The sequence below is a fragment of the Trichosurus vulpecula genome, chromosome 5 (assembly GCF_011100635.1).
Source record: "Trichosurus vulpecula isolate mTriVul1 chromosome 5, mTriVul1.pri, whole genome shotgun sequence".
Classification (NCBI taxonomy): Eukaryota; Metazoa; Chordata; class Mammalia; order Diprotodontia; family Phalangeridae; genus Trichosurus; species Trichosurus vulpecula.
The window spans coordinates 212,825,902-212,849,575 of NC_050577.1; the positions used below are offsets into that span (position 1 = coordinate 212,825,902).

The following is a 23,674-nucleotide window of genomic DNA, read 5'->3' on the forward strand; positions in this document are numbered from 1 at the left end:
TAGTTCAAGCTCTCATCATCTGTCACCTAGATTATTGTCACAACTTCCCAATAGGTCTCCCTGCCTCAAATCTCTCACCATCTCAATCCATTATACACACTGTTGCCAAAGTAATTTTTCCAAAGTGCAGATCTGACCATGTTTGATTCCTACTTGACCAACTCCAGTGGCTTCCTATTTCCTTTAGAATAAAATTTAAACTACTCTATTTAGGTTTTTAAAGCCCTACAAAAGCTGTTCCCAGTCTACGTTTTCTAGTTTCGTTGGACATTACTCCCCTCCTGCACTGCAGATGAAGTCCTACTATCCACTGTTTTCCTCACTCATGACTCTGCATGTCAAGTCAAGCATTTATTAAGCTTTACTATGTGCCTTACAGTGTGCTAAGTACTGAAAATATGAAGAGAAACACAAAGAAATACAGTCTCTGAAAGAACTCTTCCATATTCACCTGCAAACAACCACAAAATAATGCTTCAAAACAAATCCTAGAACAACAGAACCAGCAAAAAGTCAGGGTGAAACAATTTTTAGTCTAAGAAACTTGGAAGATTGGCAAGAAAGTTCTGTCTCACTTGGGTAAAAGTGGAACAAAGTCCAGGACAGGAAGCATCCCGGCGAGCCAGCAGCAAGCCACACCTTAGCAAACCAATGGGATAATCTGAGCCCCAGTGGATGAAGCAGGCAAATGCCAAAACCAGAACCCCACATATACCTCAGCATAGCCAGGGGAATGGGCAGGTGCCAACTCCAAGAACTCCCATTGCTTCACTGCAGTCCTGGGAAAATAGCCAACCTCCAGTGGCCAGACCTCCACATGCTTCAACATAGCCTTGGGCAAACAGGCAGCCTCCAGAGGCTAGACCTCCATGTGCTTCATTATAGCCCTGGGGAAACACAAAAACACTTCACTGACTTCAGCACATGCCAGAACCAGCACTAGGACCCCAATTCAGCACCAGGTAAGCTGCCAGATCCCTACAGCCTCTGCAGCACCAGCCTTCCTTCCAACCCTTTCAGTGCAGCACCAGACACAAGGGTCCCCTGTGGGCCTCAAGACAACATCAGTGCAGTGTCAGGTAAATAGCCAGTGCCTGCATCCCCTGGCACAAGAAACCTAAGAGAGTGCCCCTTCTACCCCAGAGCAGAGCTCAAATTCAAAAGAAAGGAAAAAGGCCAAAAAAGATGAGGAAAAAAATAACAAAAAAAAGAATCTGACCACAGAAAGTTATTGTGGTGACAGGGAAGATCAAGACACAGACTCAGAAGAGGATAACAATGTCAAAACATCTATGGGTGAAACCCCAAGGAAAAAGTGGGAGGTGGTCTCAAGCCCAGAAAGAACTCATGGAAGAGCTCAAAAAAGCTTAAAAATCATATGAGAGATGTAGAAGAAAAATTGGGAAAAGAAAAGAGAGTGATGCAAGAGAATTATGAAAAAAAAAGAGTTGACAGCTTGGAAAAAGAAAACAACTGCTTAAAAAGTAGAATTAATCAAAAAGAAAAAAAAAGATATAAAAATCCACTGAAGAAAACAACTCCCTAAAAAGTACAATTAGCCAAATGGAAAAGGAAATCCAGAAGCTAACTGAGGAAAACAACTCCTTAAAAGTTAGAACTGAGCAACTCAGACCTAGTGATTCTATGAGACATTAGGAATCAATCAAATTCAAAAGAATGAAAAAATAGAAGAAAATATAAAATACCTCCTAGGGAAAAAAAACTGACCTGAAAAATAGATCCAGGAGAGACAATGTCAGAATCATTGGGCTACCTGAAAGCTATAATCAAAAGGAGGACCTGGACAGCATCTTTTAAGAAATCATCAAGAAAAACTGCGCTGATATCCTATAACAAGAGGACAGAATAGGAATTGAAAGAATTCACTGATCACCTCAGGAAAGAGATCCCAAAATAAAAACCCCAGGGGACATTACAGCCAAATTTCAGAACTATCAAATCAAGGAAAAACTACTGCAAGTAGCCAGAAAGAAACAATTCAGCCACAATCAGAATTACACAGGACTTAGCAGCTGCAACATTATAATGATTGGAAGTCATGGAACATGATATTCCAGAAGGCAAAGGAACTAGAACTACAACCAAGAATCACTTACCTAGCAAAATTAAGCATAATATTTCAAGGGGAAAAAGTGGTTATTCAGTGCAATAGAAGGATTTCAAGCTTTCATGAGGAGAAGACCAGAATTGAACCAAAAATTTGATTTACAATGTCAAGACCCAAGAGAAACATAAACAGGTAAAAAAGGAAAGGAAAACATAAGGGATTCAATGGAGTTGAACTGTTTACATCTGTATATGGGTAGATGATACTTGTAATTCTTAAAAATTGTACCACGGAGGGGTGGAGCCAAGATTGTGGCTGGAAAGCAGGGACTTGCCTAGGGCTCCCCCCAGGACCCTACAAACATCAATAAAAAATGGCTTTGAACAAATTCTAGAATAGCAGAACCCATGGAATAGCAGAGGGAAGCAGGGCTCCAGCTCAGGACAGCCTGGATGGTAACTGGGTAGGGTCTATCACATGGAACTGGGAGTGGAACAGAGCAAAGCAGAGTGTGGGCCGCACCCAGACCAAACAGAATGGGAGCTGGGCGGAACAGACTCTAGCGCCCTGAATCAGTGAGCTGTGGCAGTTACCAGATATCTGAACCCACAAACACCAAAGACAACAGAGAAAGTTAGTGGGAAAAACTGCAGACACAGAGTGAAAGGAGTTCATGGTTCGGACACCACCCCAGGGGCAGCAGAAGTAGTGCAACTACAGAACTACAGCTGCAGTTGCTTGTAGCCCCAGAACCACTTGGTGGGAGGAATTAAGTGGCAGATCAGAGCAGGAGTGCAGAGCCTGCTCAGATCTGAGTTGCAGTCCGAGTTGGTGGTTCTTGGAGGAGGAGGAGTGCTGGTGTGGCAGAGCTTGCTATGTAGAAATAGCTCTGAAAACAACAGCACAGCCCCTCAAGCTTGGGACAAAGTACACTCTACTCTACAAGCAGTCATACCCCCACGAAAAACTCAAGGGTCAAGTAGTTGACTGGGAACATGGCCAGGCAGCAAAAACAGACTCAGATTTAGACCAAGACTTTGGAATCTTTCTTTGGTGCCAAAGAAGACTAAAACATACATCCAGAAGAAGTCAACAAAGTCAAAGAGCCTACAACAAAGGCCTCCAATAAAAACATGAACTGGTCTTAGGCAATGGAAGAGCTCAAAAAGGATTTGGAAAAGCAAGTTAGAGAAGTAGAGGAAAAACTGGGTAAAGAAAGGAGAGTGATGAGAGAAAACCATGAAAAACAAGTCAATGACTGGCTAAAGGAGACCCAAAAAAATACTGAAGAAAATAACCCCTTAAAAATAGACTAACTCAAATTGCAAAAGAGCTCCAAAAAGCCAATGAGGAGAAGAATGCCTTACAAGGTAGAATTAGCCAAATGGAAAAGGAGGTCCAAAAGACCACTGAAGAAAATACTACCTTAAAAATTAGATTGGAGCAAGTGGAAGCTAGTGACTTCATGAGAAATCAAGATATTGTAAAACAGAACCAAAGGAATGAAAAAATGGAAGACAATGTCAAATATCTCCTTGGAAAAACCACTGACCTGCAAAATAGATCCAGAAGAGATAACTTAAAAATCATTGGGCTATCTGAAAGCCATGATCAAAAAAAAAAGAGCCTAGATATCATCTTTCAAGAAATTATCAAGGAGAACTGCCCTGATATTCTAGAGCCAGAGAGTAAAATACAAATCGAAAGAATCTACCTATCAACTCCTGACAACGATCCCAAAAAGAAAACTCCCAGGAATATTGTTGCCAAATTCCAGAGCTCCCAGATCAAGGAGAAAATATTGCAAGCAGCCAGAAAGAAATAATTTGAGTATTGTGGAAACACAATCAGAATAATACAAGATCTAGCAGGTTCTACATTAAGGGATTGAAGGTCTTGGAATATGATATTCCGGAGGTCAAAGGAGTTAGGATAAAAACCAAGAATGACCTGCCCAGAAAAAAGGAGTATCATGCTCCAAGGCAAAATATGGATTTTTCACAAAATAAAGGACTTTCAAGCTTTCTCAGTGAAAAGACCAGAGCTGAATAAAAAATTTGACTTTCAAAGACAAGAATCAAGAGAAGAATGAAAAGGTGAACAAGAAAGAGAAATTATAAGGGACTTACTAAATCTGAACTGTTTTGTTTACATTCCTACATGGAAAGATGATGTGTATAATTCATGAGACCTCAGTATTAGGGTAGTTGAAGGGAATATACATACATACATACATACATACATACATACATACATATATATAGATATAAATATAGATATAGATATGTAGACAGAGGGCACAGGGTGAGTTGAATATTAAGGGATGATATCTAAAAAAATAAAATCAAATTAAGGGGTGAGAGATGAATATATTGAGAGAAGGAGAAAGGGAGAGATAGAATGGGGTGAATTATCTTACATAAAAGTGGCAAGAAAATGCAGTTCTGTAGGAAGGGAAGAGGGGGCAGGTGAGGGGGCATGAGTGAATCTTGCTCTCATCAGATTTGACCTGAGGAGGGAATAACATACACACTCAATTGGGTATCTTACCCCACAGGAAAGGAAGAAGGAGATAAAAAAGGGGGGATGATAGAAGGGAAGGCAGATAGGGGGAGGGGGTAATCAAAAGCAAACACTTTTGAAAAGGGACAGGATGAAGGGAGAAAACTGAATAAAGGGGGATAGGTTAGGAAGGAGCAAAATATAGTTAGTCTTTCACAACATGAGTATTGTGAAAGGGTTTTGCATAATGTTACACATGTAGCCTACATTGAATTGCTTGCCATCTTAGGGAGGGTGGGTGGGGAGGGAAGAGGGGAGAAAATTTGGAACTCAAAGTTTTAAAAGCAGATGTTCAAAAAAAGTTTTTGCATGCAACTAGGAAATAAGATACACAAGCAAGGGGGCATAGGAATCCATCTTGCTCTACAAGAAAGTAAGGGAAAAGGGGATGGGGGGAGTGGGGTAACAGAAGGGAGGGCTGACTGGGGAACAGGGCAATCAGAATATATGCCATCTTGGAGTTGGGGGGGAGGGTAGAAATGGGGATAAAATTTGTAGTTCAAACTCTTGTGAAAATCAATGCTGAAAACTAAAAATATTAAATAAATAAATAATATTTTTAAAAAATTGTGCCACGAACAGATACAAGGTGAATTTGAGGGAATGATATAAATAAGTAAGGAATGAGAAAGAGGAGTACATTGGGTGCAGAAGGAAGGGCGAGGTAGAATGGGGTAGATTATTTCATATTAAGATGTGCCCAAAACCTATTATAGTGTAGAAAAAGGTGGGAGGATAAGTGGTGGACACTGCTTACTCATATCAGTATTGGCTCAAAGAGGGAATAATATACACAATAAAATAAATACAGAAATCTGTCTTACCAGACAGGAAAGTAGGAAGGGAGTAGATTAAGCAAAGGGGACAGGGCTGACAGAAGAGAGGGCAGATGGGGGAGGCAAACACTTTTGAGGAGAGAAAGCATGAAAGGAGAGAGAGAATAAACAGGAGGAAAAATAGGATGGAGGGAAATACAGTTAGTAGTCATGACTGTGAATGTGAATGGGATGAACTCTCCCATAAAATGGAAGCATATAGTGGAGTGGATCAAAAATCAGAATCTTACAATATGTGGTTTACAGGAAACACACTGAAGCCAAGAGACACACACACAGAGTAAAGGTAAGGGGCTGGAGCACAATCTATTATGCTTCAGTTGAAATAAAAAAAAAACCAAACAGGAGTAGCAATCTCAGTAGCTCTAAGACAAAGCAAAAGCAAAAATAGACCTAATTAAAAGAGGTAAGGAAGAAAACTACATCTTGCCAAAAGGTACCATAGGCAATGAAATAATAACAATACTAAACATACATGCCCCAAGTGGTATAGCATCCAGATTCTTAAAGGAAAAGTTGAATGAGTCACAGGTTCATCAGCAAATAAGATAGCAATATGAGGTGTTAAATAGATAAGTTTGATTTTATTAAATTGAGAAGCTTTTGCCCAAACAAAACCAAAGCAACCAAGATGAGAAGGAAAGCAGAAAGCTGGAAAACAATCTTTGTAGCAACTGTCTCTGAAAAAGGCCTCATTTCTCAAATACATAGAGAATTGAGTAGGGTTTTGAAAGAAGTATGGAATTCTAAGAGGCAGAGGAAGCAGATTCTATTTAATAATACTGAGCAATTCTATTTGGCAATGCTGAGATTTACTGTTATCTATGATGAATAGCAAGGTCTGTTTGGCTGAAATTTTAAGTACATTGATGAGAAAATGTATGATAAAGTTGAAAAGGAAGGATGGTACCAGTTTGTGAAGGACTTTAAAATATTACAAAGGACCTTATATTTGATCCTAGAGACAAAGAAGTTCACTTAGATTTTACTGAGTTAGGGAGTGATATAGTCAGATGTGCATTTTAGGAAAATCACTTTGTTGTCTTTGTGGAGGACATCTTGGCAATGGAAAGATTTGAAAACAGGGTGACCAATTAGGAAATTATTACTATGGTCCTAGTGAAAAGTGATGTGGACCTTAAGTAAGTAATGGTCATTTTAATAGAGAGAAGAGGAGGAAATATTGCAAAGGTAAAAGTCACAGGATTTAGAAACTGATTGATTAATATGGGGTAAGATAGAGTGATGCATTAAAAATATCATCAAATTTGTGAACCTGGTTGTCTCAAAGAATGGTGGTGCCAGGGCAGCTAGGTGGTGCAGTGAATAGAGCACTGGCCCTGAAGTTAGGAGTACCTGAGTTCAAATCTGGCTTCAGACACTTGACACACTTACTAGCTGTGTGACCTTGTGCAAATCACTTAACCCCAATTGCCCTGCCTTCCCTTCAGCAAAAAAATAAGAATGGTGGTGCCCTCTACATGAATTGGGAAGCTCAGTGGATTTTAAAGGAAATGAATGAGTTCAGTTTTGAACATCTTGAGTTTGAGATATTTATGGGACATCTAGCTTGAAGTATCCAATAGGCAGATGGAGATGTGCAGCTAGAACTCAGAAGAGAGTTAGATCTGGGTATATAGATTTGAGAATATCTGAATAAAGATGACAATTAAAATTATGGAAGTTTACTGAATGAGAAAGTTGATAAAGAGAATAAAAGAGGGCACAAGATGGATCCTTGAGGTAGACCCACCATTGTTAGCTGTGGGATGGGTTATGACATTGCAAAAGAGAGTTTGGTGATAGTAGATGGAGAACCAGGAGAGAGTAGAGTTATGAAAACCCAGGGAGGAGAGAGTATCAAGAAAGAGAGTTTAGTCGGCAGTGCACATGCAGGGGAAGTCGAGAAGGATAACATCTTCAGATGTGACAATTAAGAGGTCATTGATAATTTTGGAGAGAGCAGTTTCAAGTGAATGAAGAGGTTGGAAGCCAGATTATAGAAGGTTGTGAGTGTAGATGAAATGGAGACAGCTAGTGTAGACAACTGTTTCTAAGAGTTTGACCAAGAAAGAGCTAGGAAGATAGCTTGAAGGGATGGTAGACCCTAGAAAGATGTTCTTTTGTTCGCCCAGGATATGGGGAATTTGGGCATGCATGGGAGAGAAAGAGCCTATGTAGGGGAAGAGGATGGTTGTAGGCCAATTGTAGTATATAAGAAAATACGTTTCTGGAGCTATCAAAAAGGGGGCCTGTGGAGTTCTAAAATAGAGTGCACACAGAACAATATTTATTTCTTAGAATGATGAAATTCCCACTTAGACTGTAGGAGGCAATTCAAATTAATACTTAACATTTTTACCTTCTTAAAACAAGTATATTTCAGTTTGAGAAATTTAAAAGTCACCCAGGCAAAGCTTCTGCAGATGGCCATTTGCTAATACACCTAGTCAGTCATCAACCTTTATTTGTTCAAATTTTAGAATGAATTTGTTATATATTTGGAAATGATACTTATGTATCCTGTGATTCAAGAGATTCCCCTCCCCTGCCATAATCAAGCTTTTGCAAGAGTTTTTTTTTTAATTAAAAAGGCAAAAGGGATAATTTTCTGCTTTCAAGGACTGTATGAAAACTATGTGGCTTTTTTAAAAAGTCAGCTACAATGTAGTAGATAGAATGGCTACCGCTACAGTGGATAGAGCTCTGGGCTTGGAATCAGGGAGACCTGTCTTCAAATTGGACCTCAGACACTTATTAATTATATGACCCTCAGCAAATTGCTTAACCTCTTTTTGCCCCAATTTCCTCAACTATAAAATGGGGATAATAATAACACTTACTTCCATGGTTGTGAGAATCAAATGAGATATTATTTGTAAAAGTGCTTAGCACAGTACCTGGCACATAGTGGGTGGTTTATAAATGCTTATTCTCCCCATGTATGTAAAATGCTTTCCAAACTTCAAAGTGCTAGATATGAGGAAGAAATACATATTAAGAAAGGTATTAAAGGAGAAAAGAATTATCTTTAAAATAGCATTATTTCAAAGTTTCTTCTCTTTTACACAGTGCCTGGCATGCTAAATAAATGTTTATTGATCGCTTCCTATGAGTTAATATTTTTTATTATTTACAGATATTTCTGTCAGTCTTTTAGCTGTAGTAGTCAGCTTTTGTGGAATGCAATTGCTGGTGGTCTCACTCCTTGTCTTCTGGAAACTCTGCTGGCCATTTTGGAGAAGGAAACCTCTTACTTCCAATGTTGGTACCCTGCCACAGAGCATCTCAATTACTCCAACCTTTGAGACTGAGGAAAAAGAAGAGAAAAAAGAAAATGAGAAACTGTCTCCCCAAATTGAATCTGCAATGAAAATCAGCCACACTTCCCCAGATATACCCACCGAAGTACAGAATGCTTTGGAAGAACATCTCATTAAACATAAACATGTCCAGAGACAGACCACTGAGCCGACATCTTCATCCCGGTAAGGAAAATCCAAGTATTTAACCAATAGTAATTTTGTGTGTTTCTCCAAAGGACAGAGTTGGGGCAAGGAGGGCAAAGAAAGACAAATAGATGGGAAATGAGAAAGATCAACAAAAAAGATGGAACAGACACTCAGAGAGAAGGATAGAAAGGAAGAATTCAGTAGGTATGACAACTCTCATGGAGAGAGAAGTACAACAGGAGAAGGGAAATGATGAGGGGATGAAAGGACAGTGATAGAAACAGATTATAATAACTGATATTAAGAATTACAAAGGATTTTCTATACAAAATTACTAAGATTACAAAGGAATTTGTATACATTATCTGACTTTGAGTCTTAGAAAAAGCTTGTGAGGTAGATACTAAATTTTTTTTTTACTTTTTTAAATTTATTTTTAAATTTATTTACTTAATTTATTTAGTTTTCAGCATTGATTTTCACAAGAGTTTGAATTATGAATTTTTCTCCCCATTTCTACCCTTCCTCCACTCCAAGATGGCATATATTCTGGTTTCCCCGTTCCCCCGTCAGCCCTCCCTTCTGTCACCCCACTCCCCTCCCGTCCCCTTTTCCCTTCCTTTCTTGTAGGGCAAGATAAATTTCTACACCCCATTGCCTGTGTATCTTATTTCCTAGTTACATGCAAAAACTTTTTTGTTTTTTGTTTTTGAACATCTGTTTTTAAAACTTTGAGTTCCAAATTCTCTCCCCTCTTCCCTCCCCACCCACCCTCCCTAAGAAGGCAAGCAATTCAACATAGGCCACATGCATATCATTATGTAAAACCCTTCCAGAATACTCATGTGGTGAAAGACTAACAATGTTTTGCTCCATCCTAACCTATACCCCTTTACTGAATTTTCTCCCTTGACCCTGTCCCTTTTCAAAAGTGTTTGTTTTTGATTATCTCCTCCCCCTATCTGCCCTCCCTTCTATCATCTGCCCTTTTTTATCTTCTTCCTCCTTCTTTCCTGTGGGGTAAGATACCCAGTTGAGTGTGTATGTTATTCCCTCCTCAGGTCAAATCTGATGAGAGCAAGATTCACTCATGCCCCCTCACCTGCCCCCTCTTCCCTTCCAACAGAACTGCTTTTTCTTGCCACTTTTATGCGAGATAATTTACCCCATTCTATCTCTCCCTTTCTCCTTCTCTCAATATATTCCTCTCTCATCCCTTAATTTGATTTTATTTTTTAGATATCATCACTTCATATTCAACTCACCCTGTGCCCTCTGTCTATATATGTATGTATGTGTGTGTGTGTGTATGTGTGTATTTATATATATATATATGTATATATATATATATATATATATATATATCTATATATATATACGTATGGATGGATGGATGGATGGATGTATTCCCTTCAACTACCCTAATACTGAGAAAGGTCTCATGAGTTACACACATCAAATTTCCATGTAGGAATGTAAACAAAACAGTTCAACTTTAGAAGTCCCTTATGATTTCTCTCTCTTGTTTACCTTTTCATTCTTCTCTTGATTCCTGTGTTTGAAAGTCAAATTTTCTATTCAGCTCTGGTCTTTTCACTGAGAAAGCTTGAAAGTGCTCTATTTTATTGAAAGTCCATATTTTGCCTTGGAGTGTCATACTCAGTTTTGCTGGGTAGGTGATTCTTGGTTTTAATCCCAGCTCCTTTGACCTCCAGAATATCATATTCCAAGCCCTTCAATCCCTTAATGTAGAACCTGCTAGATCTTGTGTTATTCTGATTGTGTTTCCACAATACTCAAATTGTTTCTTTCTGGCTGCTTTCAGTATTTTCTCCTTGACCTGGAAACTCTGGAATTTGGCGACAATATTCCTAGGAATTTTCCTTTTGGGATCTCTTTTAGGAGGTGATTGGTGACTTCTTTCAATTTCAATTTTACTCTCTGGTTCTAGAATATTAGGATACTTTTCCTTGATTATTTCTTGAAAGATGATGTCTAGGCTCTTTTTTTGATCATGGCTTTCAGGTAGTCCAATAATCTTTAAATTCTCTCTCCTGGGTCTGTTTTCCATGTCACTGGCTTTTCCAATGAAATATTCCACATTGCCTTCTATTTTTCATTCTTTTGAATTATTTTCTTCGGTGAGCTTTTGGACCCCCTTTGCCAATTTGGCCAATTCTGCTTTTTAAGGCATTCTTCTCCTCATTGACTTTTTGGAGCTCTTTTGCCATTTGGGTTAGTCTATTTTTAAGGTGTTATTTTCTTCAGTATTTTTGAGGGTCTCCTTTAGCAAGCAGTTGACTTGTTTTTCATGATTTTCTTTCATCACTCTCATTTCACTTCCCAATTTTTTCTCTGCTTCTCTTACTTGATTTTCAAAAACCTTTTTGAGTTCTTCCTTGACCTGAGACCAATTCATATTTTTCTTGCAGGCTTTGGATGTAGGAGCTTTGACTTTGCTGTCTTCTTTTGATTGTATGTTTTGATCTTCCTTGTCACCAAAGTAAGTTTCTATAGTGTAATTTTTCTTCCATTTCCTCACTTTCCCAGCCAATTGCTTGACTTTTTAACTCTTTGAGAAGGTAGGACTCTGCTTCCAGACTGGAGAGTGCACTGTCCCAAGCTTCAGGGGTTTTGTGCAGCTGTTTTCAAAGACACTTCTAGAGACCTGTAAATTTTTAGCTCTTCCAAGTTTGCATGATCAAAAGAGAGGTGTTTACTCCTCTCATGGTCTGTGCGTGACCACAATCACTCTTTTCTGCCTTGGAACTCTGAGGATTCTCTCTTCATGGCCACTATGCCAGTGATTCTCCTCACCCCAGGACTGCCAACCAGGTATGAAACCCAGGTCCAAGGAGAGCAAAGCAAGAGAATCCTTCCCCAGTGACAGCAAAGAGATCCCTGCAATCCTCCTGTGATGAGCTGCTCAATCTCCCCACCATCTGTGAGCTGAGAGCTCTAGAAGCAGTTGCTGCAGCTGGTGCCATCACCACCAATGCTGTCACCACCACCACCCTACAGCTAGGGACAGACTATGCTCCTCTCTGACCCAGGTCCCACAAACCTTTCCTGCTAAGTTGTATTTGGTGTTTGTGGGTTGAGAAGTCTGGAAATCACTACAGCTGCCAGTGATTCAGTCCCCCTGAGACCTACTCTGGGTGTTGCTGAGGCTCAGTCTGTGCCAGCACGGCCCACACTGGACTGTGCTCCTCTCTCAGAGTGGTGCAACATATCTTTCCTGTCAATCTTCCAGGTTGTCTTGGACCAGAAATTTGTTTTACTCCATCATTTTGTGGGATCTGCTGCTCTAGAATTTATTTAGAGTCATTTTTTACAGATATTTGGAGGGATTTGGGGAAGAGTTCAAGGAAGTCCCTGCTTTCACTCTGTCATCTTGGCTCCACCCCCAATAAATGCCTTTCCATTTTTTCCAAACAATTATTTATTTATTTATTTATTCATTCAGCCATTCAGCCATTTATTTATTTATTTATTTGTTCGTTCATTCATCTATCTATCTATTTATTTATAGTTTACAACACTAAGTTCTACGTAATTTTGAGTTCCAGATTTTCTTCCCTTCCTCTCCCCTTCCCTCCACAAGATGGCATGGAATCCCATATAACTTCCATGTATAGCTTCACATTGAATTAATTTACACACTAGTCAAGTTATAGAGAAGAATTATGACCAATGAAATGAATCATGAGAAAGAAGAAACAGGACCAAAAAAGAAAAACCAACCCAAAAATAAAAACAAAAGAGAGAAAAAGAAAAAAAGGGGGGAAAAAAGGCTAGCGTGAAGTGTGCCTCAGTCTGCATTCATACTTCATAGTTCTTTCTCTGGATGTAGATAGCATTCTCCATCGTGAGTCCTTTGGAGTTGTCTTTGTACCTTGTGTTGCTGAGATGAGCAAAGTCTGTCAGGGTTGGTCCTCACAGACTCCATGTATCTGTGGTTGTGTATAATGTTCTCCTGGCTCTGCTCTGCTCACTCAGCATTATGTTGTGTAGATTTTTCCAGGTTGTTATGAAGTCCGTATCATCCCCATTTCTTATAGCACAATAGTATTCCAGTACGTTCATATACCACAGCTTGTTCAGCCATTCCCCAATTGATGGGCATCCCTTTGATTTCCAATTCTTAGCTACCACAAAAAGAGCCGCTATCAATATTTTTGTACATATGGGTCCTTTTCCCGCTTGTGTGATCTCTTTGGGATACAACCCTAGAAGTGGTATTGCCGGGTCAAAGGGTATGAACATTTTTATAGCCGTTTGGGCATAGTTCCAAATTGCTCTCCAAAATGGCTGGATCAGCTCACAACTCCACCAGCAATGTAACAATGTTCCAATTTCCCCACATCCTTTCCAGCATTTATCATTTTCCTGTTTTGTTATTTTAGCCAATCTGACAGGAGAGATGTGGTGTCTAAGAGTTGTTTTGATTTGCATTTCTCTAATCAGTAGTGATCCAGAGCATTTTTTCATATGCCTATAGATAGCTTTAATTTCTTCCTCTGAGAACTGCCTGTTCATATCCTTTGACCATTTCTCAATTTGGGAATGACTTGTATTCCTATATATTTGGCTCAGTTCCCTGTATATTTTAGAAATGAAGCCTTTATCAGAGATACTAGTTGCAAAGATTTTCCCATTTGGTTCTTTGAGCTTATAAAGCCATCTAATCTGTACTAACATTTAAAATAGTGGTTGGTACAAAAACACAAACCTGTATTTATCTCATTTCTTTTTTATTTTAATTTTTTTATTTTTAGTTTACAACGCTCGGTTCCACATAATTTTGAGTTCCAGATTTTCTTCCCCCCCACTCCCTTCCCAAGACAGCATGCAATCCAATATATCTTCTACATATAACTTTGCATTGAATTTATTTACACACTAGTCAAGTTGTGAAGAATTATGACCAATGGAATGAATCATGAGAAAGAAGAAACAGAAACAAAAAAATATACAAAAACAAAAACAAAAAAGAGAAAAAAAGGGGGAAAAGGGAGAGCATAAAGTGTGCCTCAATCTGCATTCATACTTCATGGTTCTTTCTCCAGATGTAGATAGCACTCTCCACTATGAGTCCTTTGGAGTTGTCTTTGCACCTTGTGTTGCTGAGAAGAGCGAAGTCTGTCAGGGTTAGTCATCACAGAATCCATATATCTGTGGTTGTGTATAATGTTCTCCTGCTTCTACTCCACTCACTCAGCATTATATCATGTAGGGTTTTCCAGGTTGTTATGAAGTCCGTATCATCCCCATTTCTTATAGCACAATAGTATTCCATTACCTTCATATAGCACAACTTGTTCAGCCATCAACAAATTGATGGGCATCCACTTGATTTCTAAATCTTAACTACTACAAAAAGAGCTGCTATAAATATTTTTGTACATATGGGTCCTTTTCCCACTTGTGTAATCTCTTTGGGATACAACCCTAGAAGGGGTATTGCTGGGTCAAAGGGTATGAACATTTTTATAGCCCTTTGGGGATACTTCCAAATTGCTCTCCAGAATGGCTGGATCAGTTCACAACTCCACCAGCAATGTAACAATGTTCCAGTTTCCCCACATCCTCTCCAGCATTTGTCATTTTCCTATATTGTTATTTTAGCCAATCTGACAGGAGACATGTGGTATCTAAGAGTTGTTTTGATTTGCATTTCTCTAATCAGTAGTGATTTAGAGCATTTTTTCATATGCCTATAGATATCTTTAATTTCTTCCTCTGAAAACTGTCTGTTCATATCCTTTGACCATTTCTCAATTGGGGAATGACTTGTATTCCTATATATGTGGCTCACTTCCCTGAATATTTTAGAAATGAGGCCTTTATCAGAGACACTAGTTGTAAAGATTTTCTCCCAATTTTCTGCTTCCCTCTTAATTTTTGTTGCATTGGCTTTTTTTTGTACAAAAACATTTCAATTTAACATAATCAAAATTATCCATTTTGCATTTTGTAATGCTGTCTATCTCTTGTTGCGTCATGAATTCTTTACTTTTTCATAAATCTGATAAGTAAATTATTCCATGCTCTCCCAAATTACTTATAGTATCAGCCTTTATTCCTAAATCATGAACCCATTTTGACTTTATTGTGGTATATGGTGTAAGATATTGGTCTGTGCCCCGTTTCTGCCCTACTATTTTCCAATGTTCCCAGCAGTTTTTGTGAAATAGTGAATTCTTAGCCCAGAAGCTGGATTCTTTGGGTTTATCAAAGACTAGATTGCTGTAGTTGTTGACTTCTCCATCTTGTGTTCTATCCTATTCCACTGATCCACAACTCTGTTTCTTAGCCAGTACCAGGTAGTTTTGATGACTGCTGCTCTATAGTACAGTTTAATATCTGGTATGGCTAGGCCACCTTCTCTAGCATTTCTTTTCATTAATATTCTAGATATTCTAGACCTATTGTTCTTCCAGATGAATTTTGTTATTATTTTATTCAGCTCTGTAAAATAATTTTTTGGTAGTTCGATTGGTATAGCACTGAATAGATAGATTAATTTAGGTAAAATTGTTATTTTTATTATATAAGCTTGGCCTAACCATGAGCAACGGATATTTTTCCATTTATTTAGGTCTGACTTTATTCGCGTGAAAAGTGTTTCATAATTATGTTCATATAGGCCCTGGCTTTGTGTTGGCAGATATACTCCCAAATATTTTATAGTGTCTACAGTAACTTTGAATGCAATCTCTCTTTCTATCTCTTGCTGTTGGGCTTTGTTTGTAATGTATAGGAATGCTGAGGATTTATGTGGGTTTATTTTATATACTGCAACTTTGCTAAAGTTGTTTATTATTTCAAGTAGCTTTTTTATTTGATTCTCTAGGATTCTCTAAGTAAATTATCATATCATCTGCAAAAAGTGATAATTTAGCTTCTTCTTTGCCTATTCTAATTCCTTCAATTTCTTTTTCTTCTCTTATTGCTACAGCTAACATTTCCAGTACCAAATTGAATAGTAGGGGTGATAATGGACATCCTTGTTTCACCCCTGAACTTACTGGGAATGCATCTAGCTTATCCCCATTACAAATAATGCTTGTTGATGGTTTTAGATAGATGCTATTTATAATTTCAAGGAAAGCTCCATTTATTCCTATGCTTTCTAGTGTTTTTAATAGGAATGGGTGTTGTACTTTGTCAAAGGCTTTTTCTGCATCTATTGAGATGATCATATGGTTTCTGCTAGTTTTGTTGTTGATATGGTCAATTATGCTAATAGTTTTCCTAATATTGAACCAGCCTTGCATTCCTGGAATAAATCCTACCTGGTCATAGTGTATATTCTCATGATAAGTTGCTGCAATCTTTAGGCTAATATTTTATTTAAAAATTGTGCATCAGTATTCATTAGGGAAATTGGTCTATACTTTTCTTTCTCTGTTTTGACTCTACCTGGTTTGGGTATTAGTACCATATTTGTGTCATAAAAAGAATTTGGTAGGACTCCTTCTTCACCTATTTTCCCTAATAGTCTACAAAGACTATTAATTGTTCTTTAAATGTTTGATAGAATTCACATGTAAAACCATCTGGCCCTGGAGATTTTTTTCCTAGGGAGTTCACTGATGGCTTGCTCAATTTCTTTTTCTGAGATGTGGTTATTTAGAAATTTTACTTCCTTTTCTATTAACCTGGGCAATTTAAGTTTTTGTAGATATTCATCCATATCTAAGGTTGTTAAATTTATGGGCATACAATTGGGCAAAATAATTCCTAATTATTGCTTTGATTTCCTCTTCATTAGAGATGAACTCACCCTTTTCATTTTTGATACTGGTAATTTGATTTTCTTCTTTCTTTTTTTTAATCAAATTGGCCAAAGGTTTATCAATTTTATTGGTTTTTTCATAAAACCAGCTCTTTGTTTTATTTATTAATTCAATAGTTTTCTTGGTTTCAATTTTATTAATCTCTCCTTTGATTTTCAGTATTTCTAATTTGGTATTTAATTGGGGGTTTTCAATTTGCTCTTTTTCTAGCTTTTTCAGCTGTATGCCCAAATCATTGATCTCCTTTTTCCCTATTTTATTCATGTAAGCATTTAGAGATATAAAACATCCCCTAAGAACTGCTTTTGCTGCATCCCATAAGTTTTGGTATGTTGTCTCATTATTGTCATTCTCTTGAATGAAGTTATTAATTGTTTCTCTGATTTGTTCTTTGGCCCACTCAGTTTTTTTAGAATTAGATTATTTAGTTTCCAATTAATTTTTAGCTTATTTTTCCATGGTTCTTTGTTACAAATAATTTTTATTGCATCATGATCTGAAAAGTATGCTTTGACTACTTCTGCCTTTCTGCACTAGATTGTGAGATTTTTATGCCCTAGTACATGGTCAGTTTTTGAGTATGTGCCATGTACCGCTGAGAAGAAAGTATATTCCTTTTTATCCCCATTCAGTTTTCTCCAAAGGTCTATCATATCTGCCTTTTCTAAAATTCTGTTCACTTCCTTAAGTTCTTTCTTATTTATTTTGAGGTTAGATTTATCAAGTTCAGAAAGCGGAAAGTTCAGGTCTCCCAATATTATAGTTTTGCTGTCTATTTCTTCCTGTGACTTCCTTAACTTCTGCTCTAAGAATGTGTATGCCATACCACTTGGTGCATATATGTTAAACACTGATATTACTTCACTGTTTATGGTGCCTTTTAGCAGGATGTAGTGCCCTTCCTTATCTCTTTTAATTAAATCTATGTTTACTTTTGCTTTGTCTGAAATTAGGATTGCTACACTTGCTTTTTTTACTTTAGCTGAGGTGCAATATATTTTACTCCAGCCTTTTACCTTTACCCTGTGTGTATCTCCCCATTTCAAATGTGTTTCTTATAAACAGCATATTGTAGGATTATGGTTTTTAATCCATTCTGCTATCTGCTTCCATTTTATGGGAGAGTTCATCCCATTCACATTCACAATAATGATTTCTATCTGCGTCTCTTTATCCATCCTATTTCCCCCTGTTTATGCTTTTATTTCTCCCTTTCCCCCTCCATTCCTCAATAAAGTTATGTTTTTACTGCCACCTTCCTCAGTTTACCCTCCCTCTTGATTCCCCTCCCTTATCTTGCCATTTTCCACTTGTTACTTCTTCCCTCCCTTCTTACCACCCCCTCCCTTTTTTCCCTCTTTCCCCTCCTACTGCCTGTAGGAAAGTTAGATTTCTATACTTATCAGGGTATATTATTCTCTTTTTGAACCAGATCCAATGACAGTAAAGCTCAAATACTGCTCTACTCCCTCCCTTCTTTCCCTCTACTATAATGTGTTTTTGTGCCTCTTCATTTTATGTAATTTACCCTTTTCTACTACCTCCTTACCTCTTCTCCCATAACCCTTCCTTTACATCTCTTAATTATGTTTTTGTCCTTTTGTCAGTTATTTTATACAGACATTCACAGTCTATGTGTATCCCTTTCAATTGTCATAAGAGCTGTACTATTCTCAAGATTGACATATATATGTATATATATAAAACATACATAAGACAATGTAATTCCATATAAAGATGCAAATAATTTGCCCTTATTGATTAATAAGGTTCATGGGGGTTTTTCCCCCCTTTTACCTTTTTATGTCTCTCTTCAGTTTTGTATTTGGAGATCAAATTTTCCATTGACTTCTGGCCTTTTCATCAGGAAGGGCTGGAATTCCCTTACTTCATTGAATGTCCATCTCCTTGCCTGAAAAATTATGCTTAATTTTGCTGGTAGTTGATCCTTGGTTGTAGTCCCAGCTCCTTTGCCCTTTGGAATATTATATTCCAATTTCTCCTATCTTTTAATGTAGAAGCTGAGAGATCCTGCGTGATCCTGACTGAAGTTCCATGATATTTGAGTTGTTTCTTTTTGGCTGCTAGCAGTATTTTCTCCTTGACTGTGTAATTCTGAAATTTGGCTATAATATTTCTTGATGTTTTCAGTTTGGGATCTCTTTCAGGGGGTGATCAGTGGATTCTTTCAATGACTATTTTGCTCTCTGGTTCTAGGACCTCTGGGCAGTTATCTTTGATAATTTCTTCAAAGATACTGTCAAGGCTCTTTTTTCATAGTGGATTTCCAGTAGACCAATAACTCTTAAATTGTCTCTCCTAGATCTATTTTCCAGGTCAATTGTTTTTCCAATCAGATATTTCACATTTTTTTTATATTTTTTCGTTCTTTACATTTTGTTTGACTACTTCTTGATGCCTCATAGATTCATTAGCTTCCACTTGCTCAACTCTAATTTTTAATGAGTAAGTGCCTTCATTTTGCTTTTGAGTCTCCTTTTCCAATTGTTTGATTTTATCTCTCAGGGTGTTATTTTCTCTATTTAGATTCTGAATCTGCGTAGCCATTTTGCCAATCTTATTCTTTAGAGACTTGATTTCATCAGTGGATTTTTTTTCCATTTTTTCCATTTTTCCTTTTACTTCCCTAATTTGGTTTTTAAAATCCTCCTTTAGCTCTTCCAGTAATGCTTTTTGGGCTGGAGGCAAGTTCACATTACCTTTTGAGGTATCAGATATGGCTATAGTGTCATTGCAATCCTCTTCCAAATTGGTATTTTGATCATGCCTGTCTCCATAAAAAGAATCAATGGTTCTCGGTTTTTTTTGTGTGCTTCTTCATGTTGGCTAGCCTTTTCCTGGCTTTACAATAAATTTCTGCTTTTGGGGCTCAGGGCTCCGTGTCCCAGCTTTCTTACTCTGGGGATTGTGAGTCTAGTTGTTGGCTTTGTGAATTATAGCCTTCAGTTTCCTGAGGTGTGGGGGAGGGGTCTGGCTCCCTGATGTCTCTTTCCCTAGGGTTGCTCTCCAGCACTGTTGCTCTTCAGCAGTGGTCTCAGCTCTTTGTTGTTTGAGCTGGTGTAGGCACTTCCCCTGGGGGAGCAAGATTATGTCTGGGCTCCTGGTGTTGACCCCTGCTGGCTCTGCCCCTCTGGGACTAATGAACTTCTACTACTTGGCCACTGAAGCCCCACTTCTATCTCCTCTATTCCACTGTTCTTTTTTTCCTAGGAATTCTGTGGGTGAGGGGGGTATGGATTGGAGCTATTTACCTGGACATTATGTCTCCCAGAACTTCAAGAAGTCACATTTCATACCTTTGGGTTGCAAGCCTCAGGAGTTGAGGTTTCACGGCTGGTGGCGTTGTGCTGCCTCTCGTCGCTTCCACAGACTGCCGTCCTGTGTTGGGAGCCCTGGGGATCTCCACCAATTTTGGGTGCCCAACTTTCCCCCCAGCCTGTCTCCCACATGGGTTTCCTGCCTGCCGCTTCCGCTTTGGTGCTGTCTGGAGCAGCTCCTCACGCTGAGCACTCTCCAAGCCTACAGATTTGTTCCTTCGGCCTTTCAGACTCTCCTGGCTTGGAAATTTGCCCCACTCAGACTGCTTGTGGTTTCTAACTCTCAAATCTGCTCAAATTCACTTTTTTATAGGAATCTGACAGACCTCGTGAAAGAGCTCTGGTAAGACACTGTTTTCATGTGGCCATCTTGGCTCCACCTCCCATTTCTCCATAAATGTCTTTTCTAAGAGCTAATTGAGGCTACTCCATTAATAGAAAGCACAACAGTGGAGGCTCATGATCAAATAATATAATATAATGTTTGTAAAGTACATAGAACAGTATCTGGCATATGATAGGTGCTTAATGAATGCTTTTGCCTTACCCTTCCCTTCAAAAGGTATAGTGTTAGGAGTCACTACCTGTGGATAGCCCTTAGAACCCAAATCATCAGGCATCCTTCTGGGGATCCAATCAAACAGTGCCAGTGAAAGTTGGGGGAGCAAGCACAGAAGGAATCCTATTTAAATGAAGTCATTATGTATCCTCTCTGAGCCTGAATTTCCTCATTTATAAAATACAGGGGTTGGACTAGGCAATCTCTAAGTTGTTTTCTTTTTTTAAAATGTAAGTGATGTTATTTTTAGTTTGTGGAATAAAACAAGCATTTCCATAACAGTGTAATAAAAAAGATGATTGCACATGAAACTGCAAATTTATTATGTACAACTTGCTACTCCCTCAAAATATACTAAAAAGTTATTGTGTAATTTTTTTTTATTTTTATCATTTTCATATTGTTGTTACTACAAATAATATTCCCTTGGTTCCGCTCACTTCACTGTTAACTATTTCATGCAAGTTTTGCCATGCCTTGAACTCATCATTTCTTTCTAGTACAGTAGTATTCCATCACAACCATACACCACAACTTGTTGAGCCGTTCCCCAATCGATGGGGATCCCTACAATTTCTAGATCTTTATCACCACAAAGAAAACTGCTATAAACATTTCATTCACATTCCAAGTTATAATTACTATTTGTGGATTTCTCTCCATCTTATTTTTACTCACTATTTTCTTTCTCAGCTTTTTTTTTTTACCACATCCCTGTTAACCTTATCCTCTTTACCCCACCCTCCCACTCCCCATTCACCCAACCCTCTAAGAGCCTCTGCCATCCTCTCCTCCCACCCTTCCAATCCAAATTTAATTTTTTTTCAATGAACCAAAATCTATTTTCCTTTCCTCTTATTCCCACCACTGGAAAAGAAAAGGGGTAAAAATAGAATATTGTAATAAATATTCATGGTCCAGAATCATAGTTTCCCAAAGTGGGCAATACTGCTCCCCCAAGGGGCTCTGGAATGATCCAGGGGGGTGGCCATAGCTTCAGGCACAATTGGCAGGCATTGAATAAAAATAAGGGGTAGTGGAAATATAAGGAAAAAAGAGAAGAAAATTTTGAAAAACCATTCATATATGTTACATGTGTTCTGTAACAGAGCTAAAGTCATAGTGATTATATTGCTTTCCAAATAAACACACAAAATCCAAGTTATAACTAATCAGTGGTCAAGTCGGCCAACAGGCAACTGTTGGCAGGTGAGTGTGTTGTGCATAGTCAGAAAATCCAGCATGCATTGGCAGGAATGTGTGCATGTGATGACTTGTTTACAATATGATATTATGTGGTTATATGATGCACTATTGCATCATCAAAATTTCATTGCAGGAAAAACCCCATGAGTTTACAATAAATTATTAAATTTAGTATGCATCATTTAAAAAATATATATCTTATATTTTTTTCCTGAAATGATGCAAATTTTAAAAAATCATCACAGAGTTAAAGAAAGTAGATTTCCAGGGGGATGCTGAGCAAATTTTTTTTGAAAAGATTATGGTAGGCCAAATAGGTTTGGGAATCTCTGGATCTAAACAAATTCCTGAATTGGCTTTGTCTAAATTCTGTACCCTGAGATCATCACCTCTCCATTAAGAGGTGGATAACATGCCTTGTCTTTACTCTTTTGGAATCATGTTTTTTCATTGTGTTGAAAAGAGTTATTAAGTCTTTAAAAGTTGTTTGTTTTTACAGTGTTATTGTTGTATAAATTATTATCTTTGTTTTGTTCACTGTACTTCTATTAACATGTCTTCCCAGTTTTCACTGAAACCATTTTTTTCATAATTTATTGCAAGTACAATAACATTCCATTACAGTTACATACCATAACTTGTTTAGCCATTTCCCTATTGATGAACATCTCCATACTTTTTTTACTTCTACAAGGAAAGAATTGATATACCTATTTTTAAACATGATCCTTTTCCTTTTTTGTTGATATCTTTATATAGTCCTGGTAGTGGTATTGCTGGTCTAAAGAATATGCACTGTTCAATTACTTTTTAAATATACTTCCAAATTATTTTCCAGAATGGCTGGACTAATTTACATCTATACCAACAGTGCACTGAGGCATCTGTTTTCCTATAGCCACTCTAAAATATGTTATTTTCCCTTTTTTGCCAGTTTTGCCAATCTGTGGTTGCCTTTATTTGCATTTTTTCTAATTATTATTGATTTGGACCATTTTTTTTCTCATGGTTTGATTGATAAATTAGATTTCTTCCTTAGAAAACTTGCTTTGTTTATTTATTGGGCAATAGCTCTTATTCTCATAAATTTTAATCAGTTACTTGAAAATGAAGCCTTTATCAGAGAAATATGCTGTTAAGGTTTTTTCCTCTAATTAAATATTTTCCTTCCCTTAGTTGCATTAGTTTAGTTTGCATAACACTTTTAGTTTTATATAAATCATAATAGTCCATATATAGTTCTTGGTCATGAATTATTCTCTTGCAGTGTTTTCTTGACTCAGTGTCTCTGGTTTTCTCCCATTTACCTTGATTGGCTCTAGCTTCTCTGACACAGCTTCCTGTCCTAGGGACATAAAAGATACCAGCCAAGTATAATCTGGGCCTATCAGAATTAGTGGTTGCCTAAGACCATATGATCTGCCATTCTTTAATGACTGAACAGATTTGTTTCCAGATGGAATTGACAGAGAAGTTAAATGTCACTGTATCTTTACTGTATTTGAACAAAGTAAATCTCCCTCATTTTGTCCCCAAACTGAACCTACGCTAAGAAGCTTCTGGCTTTAGAATTGCACCTACAACATCCCTGGAATCTGAAAGGTAATTCTTCCTTATACCTCTAATTTGTTCATGGTGTCATCTCTATGTTGAAATCATTTGAAGTTTATCTTCCTCTATGGTTATCAGTTGTTGGTCTATATTTAGTTTCTGCTAGATTATTTTGCAGTTTTTCAGCATTTTTGGTCAAATATTGAGTTCTTACCCCAATAGGCATAGTTGTAGGATTTATCAAAGACTAGGCTACTGTGTTCATTTGCTTCTATATATTTTTTATCTACTGTGTTCCAC

General features: G+C 37.7%; 1 protein-coding gene across 1 annotated transcript in view; it reads left to right on the forward strand.

Annotated features, from left to right (window-relative positions):
* Positions 1-23,674, forward strand: part of SYT10 (synaptotagmin 10) — a 93,573-nt gene that overhangs the window by 11,499 nt on the left and 58,400 nt on the right. Inside the window, exon 2 of the mRNA XM_036760702.1 lies at positions 8,606-8,954. Within this exon, the coding sequence (XP_036616597.1) occupies positions 8,606-8,954 (349 nt within the window). The remainder of the gene's footprint in view (positions 1-8,605; positions 8,955-23,674) is intronic.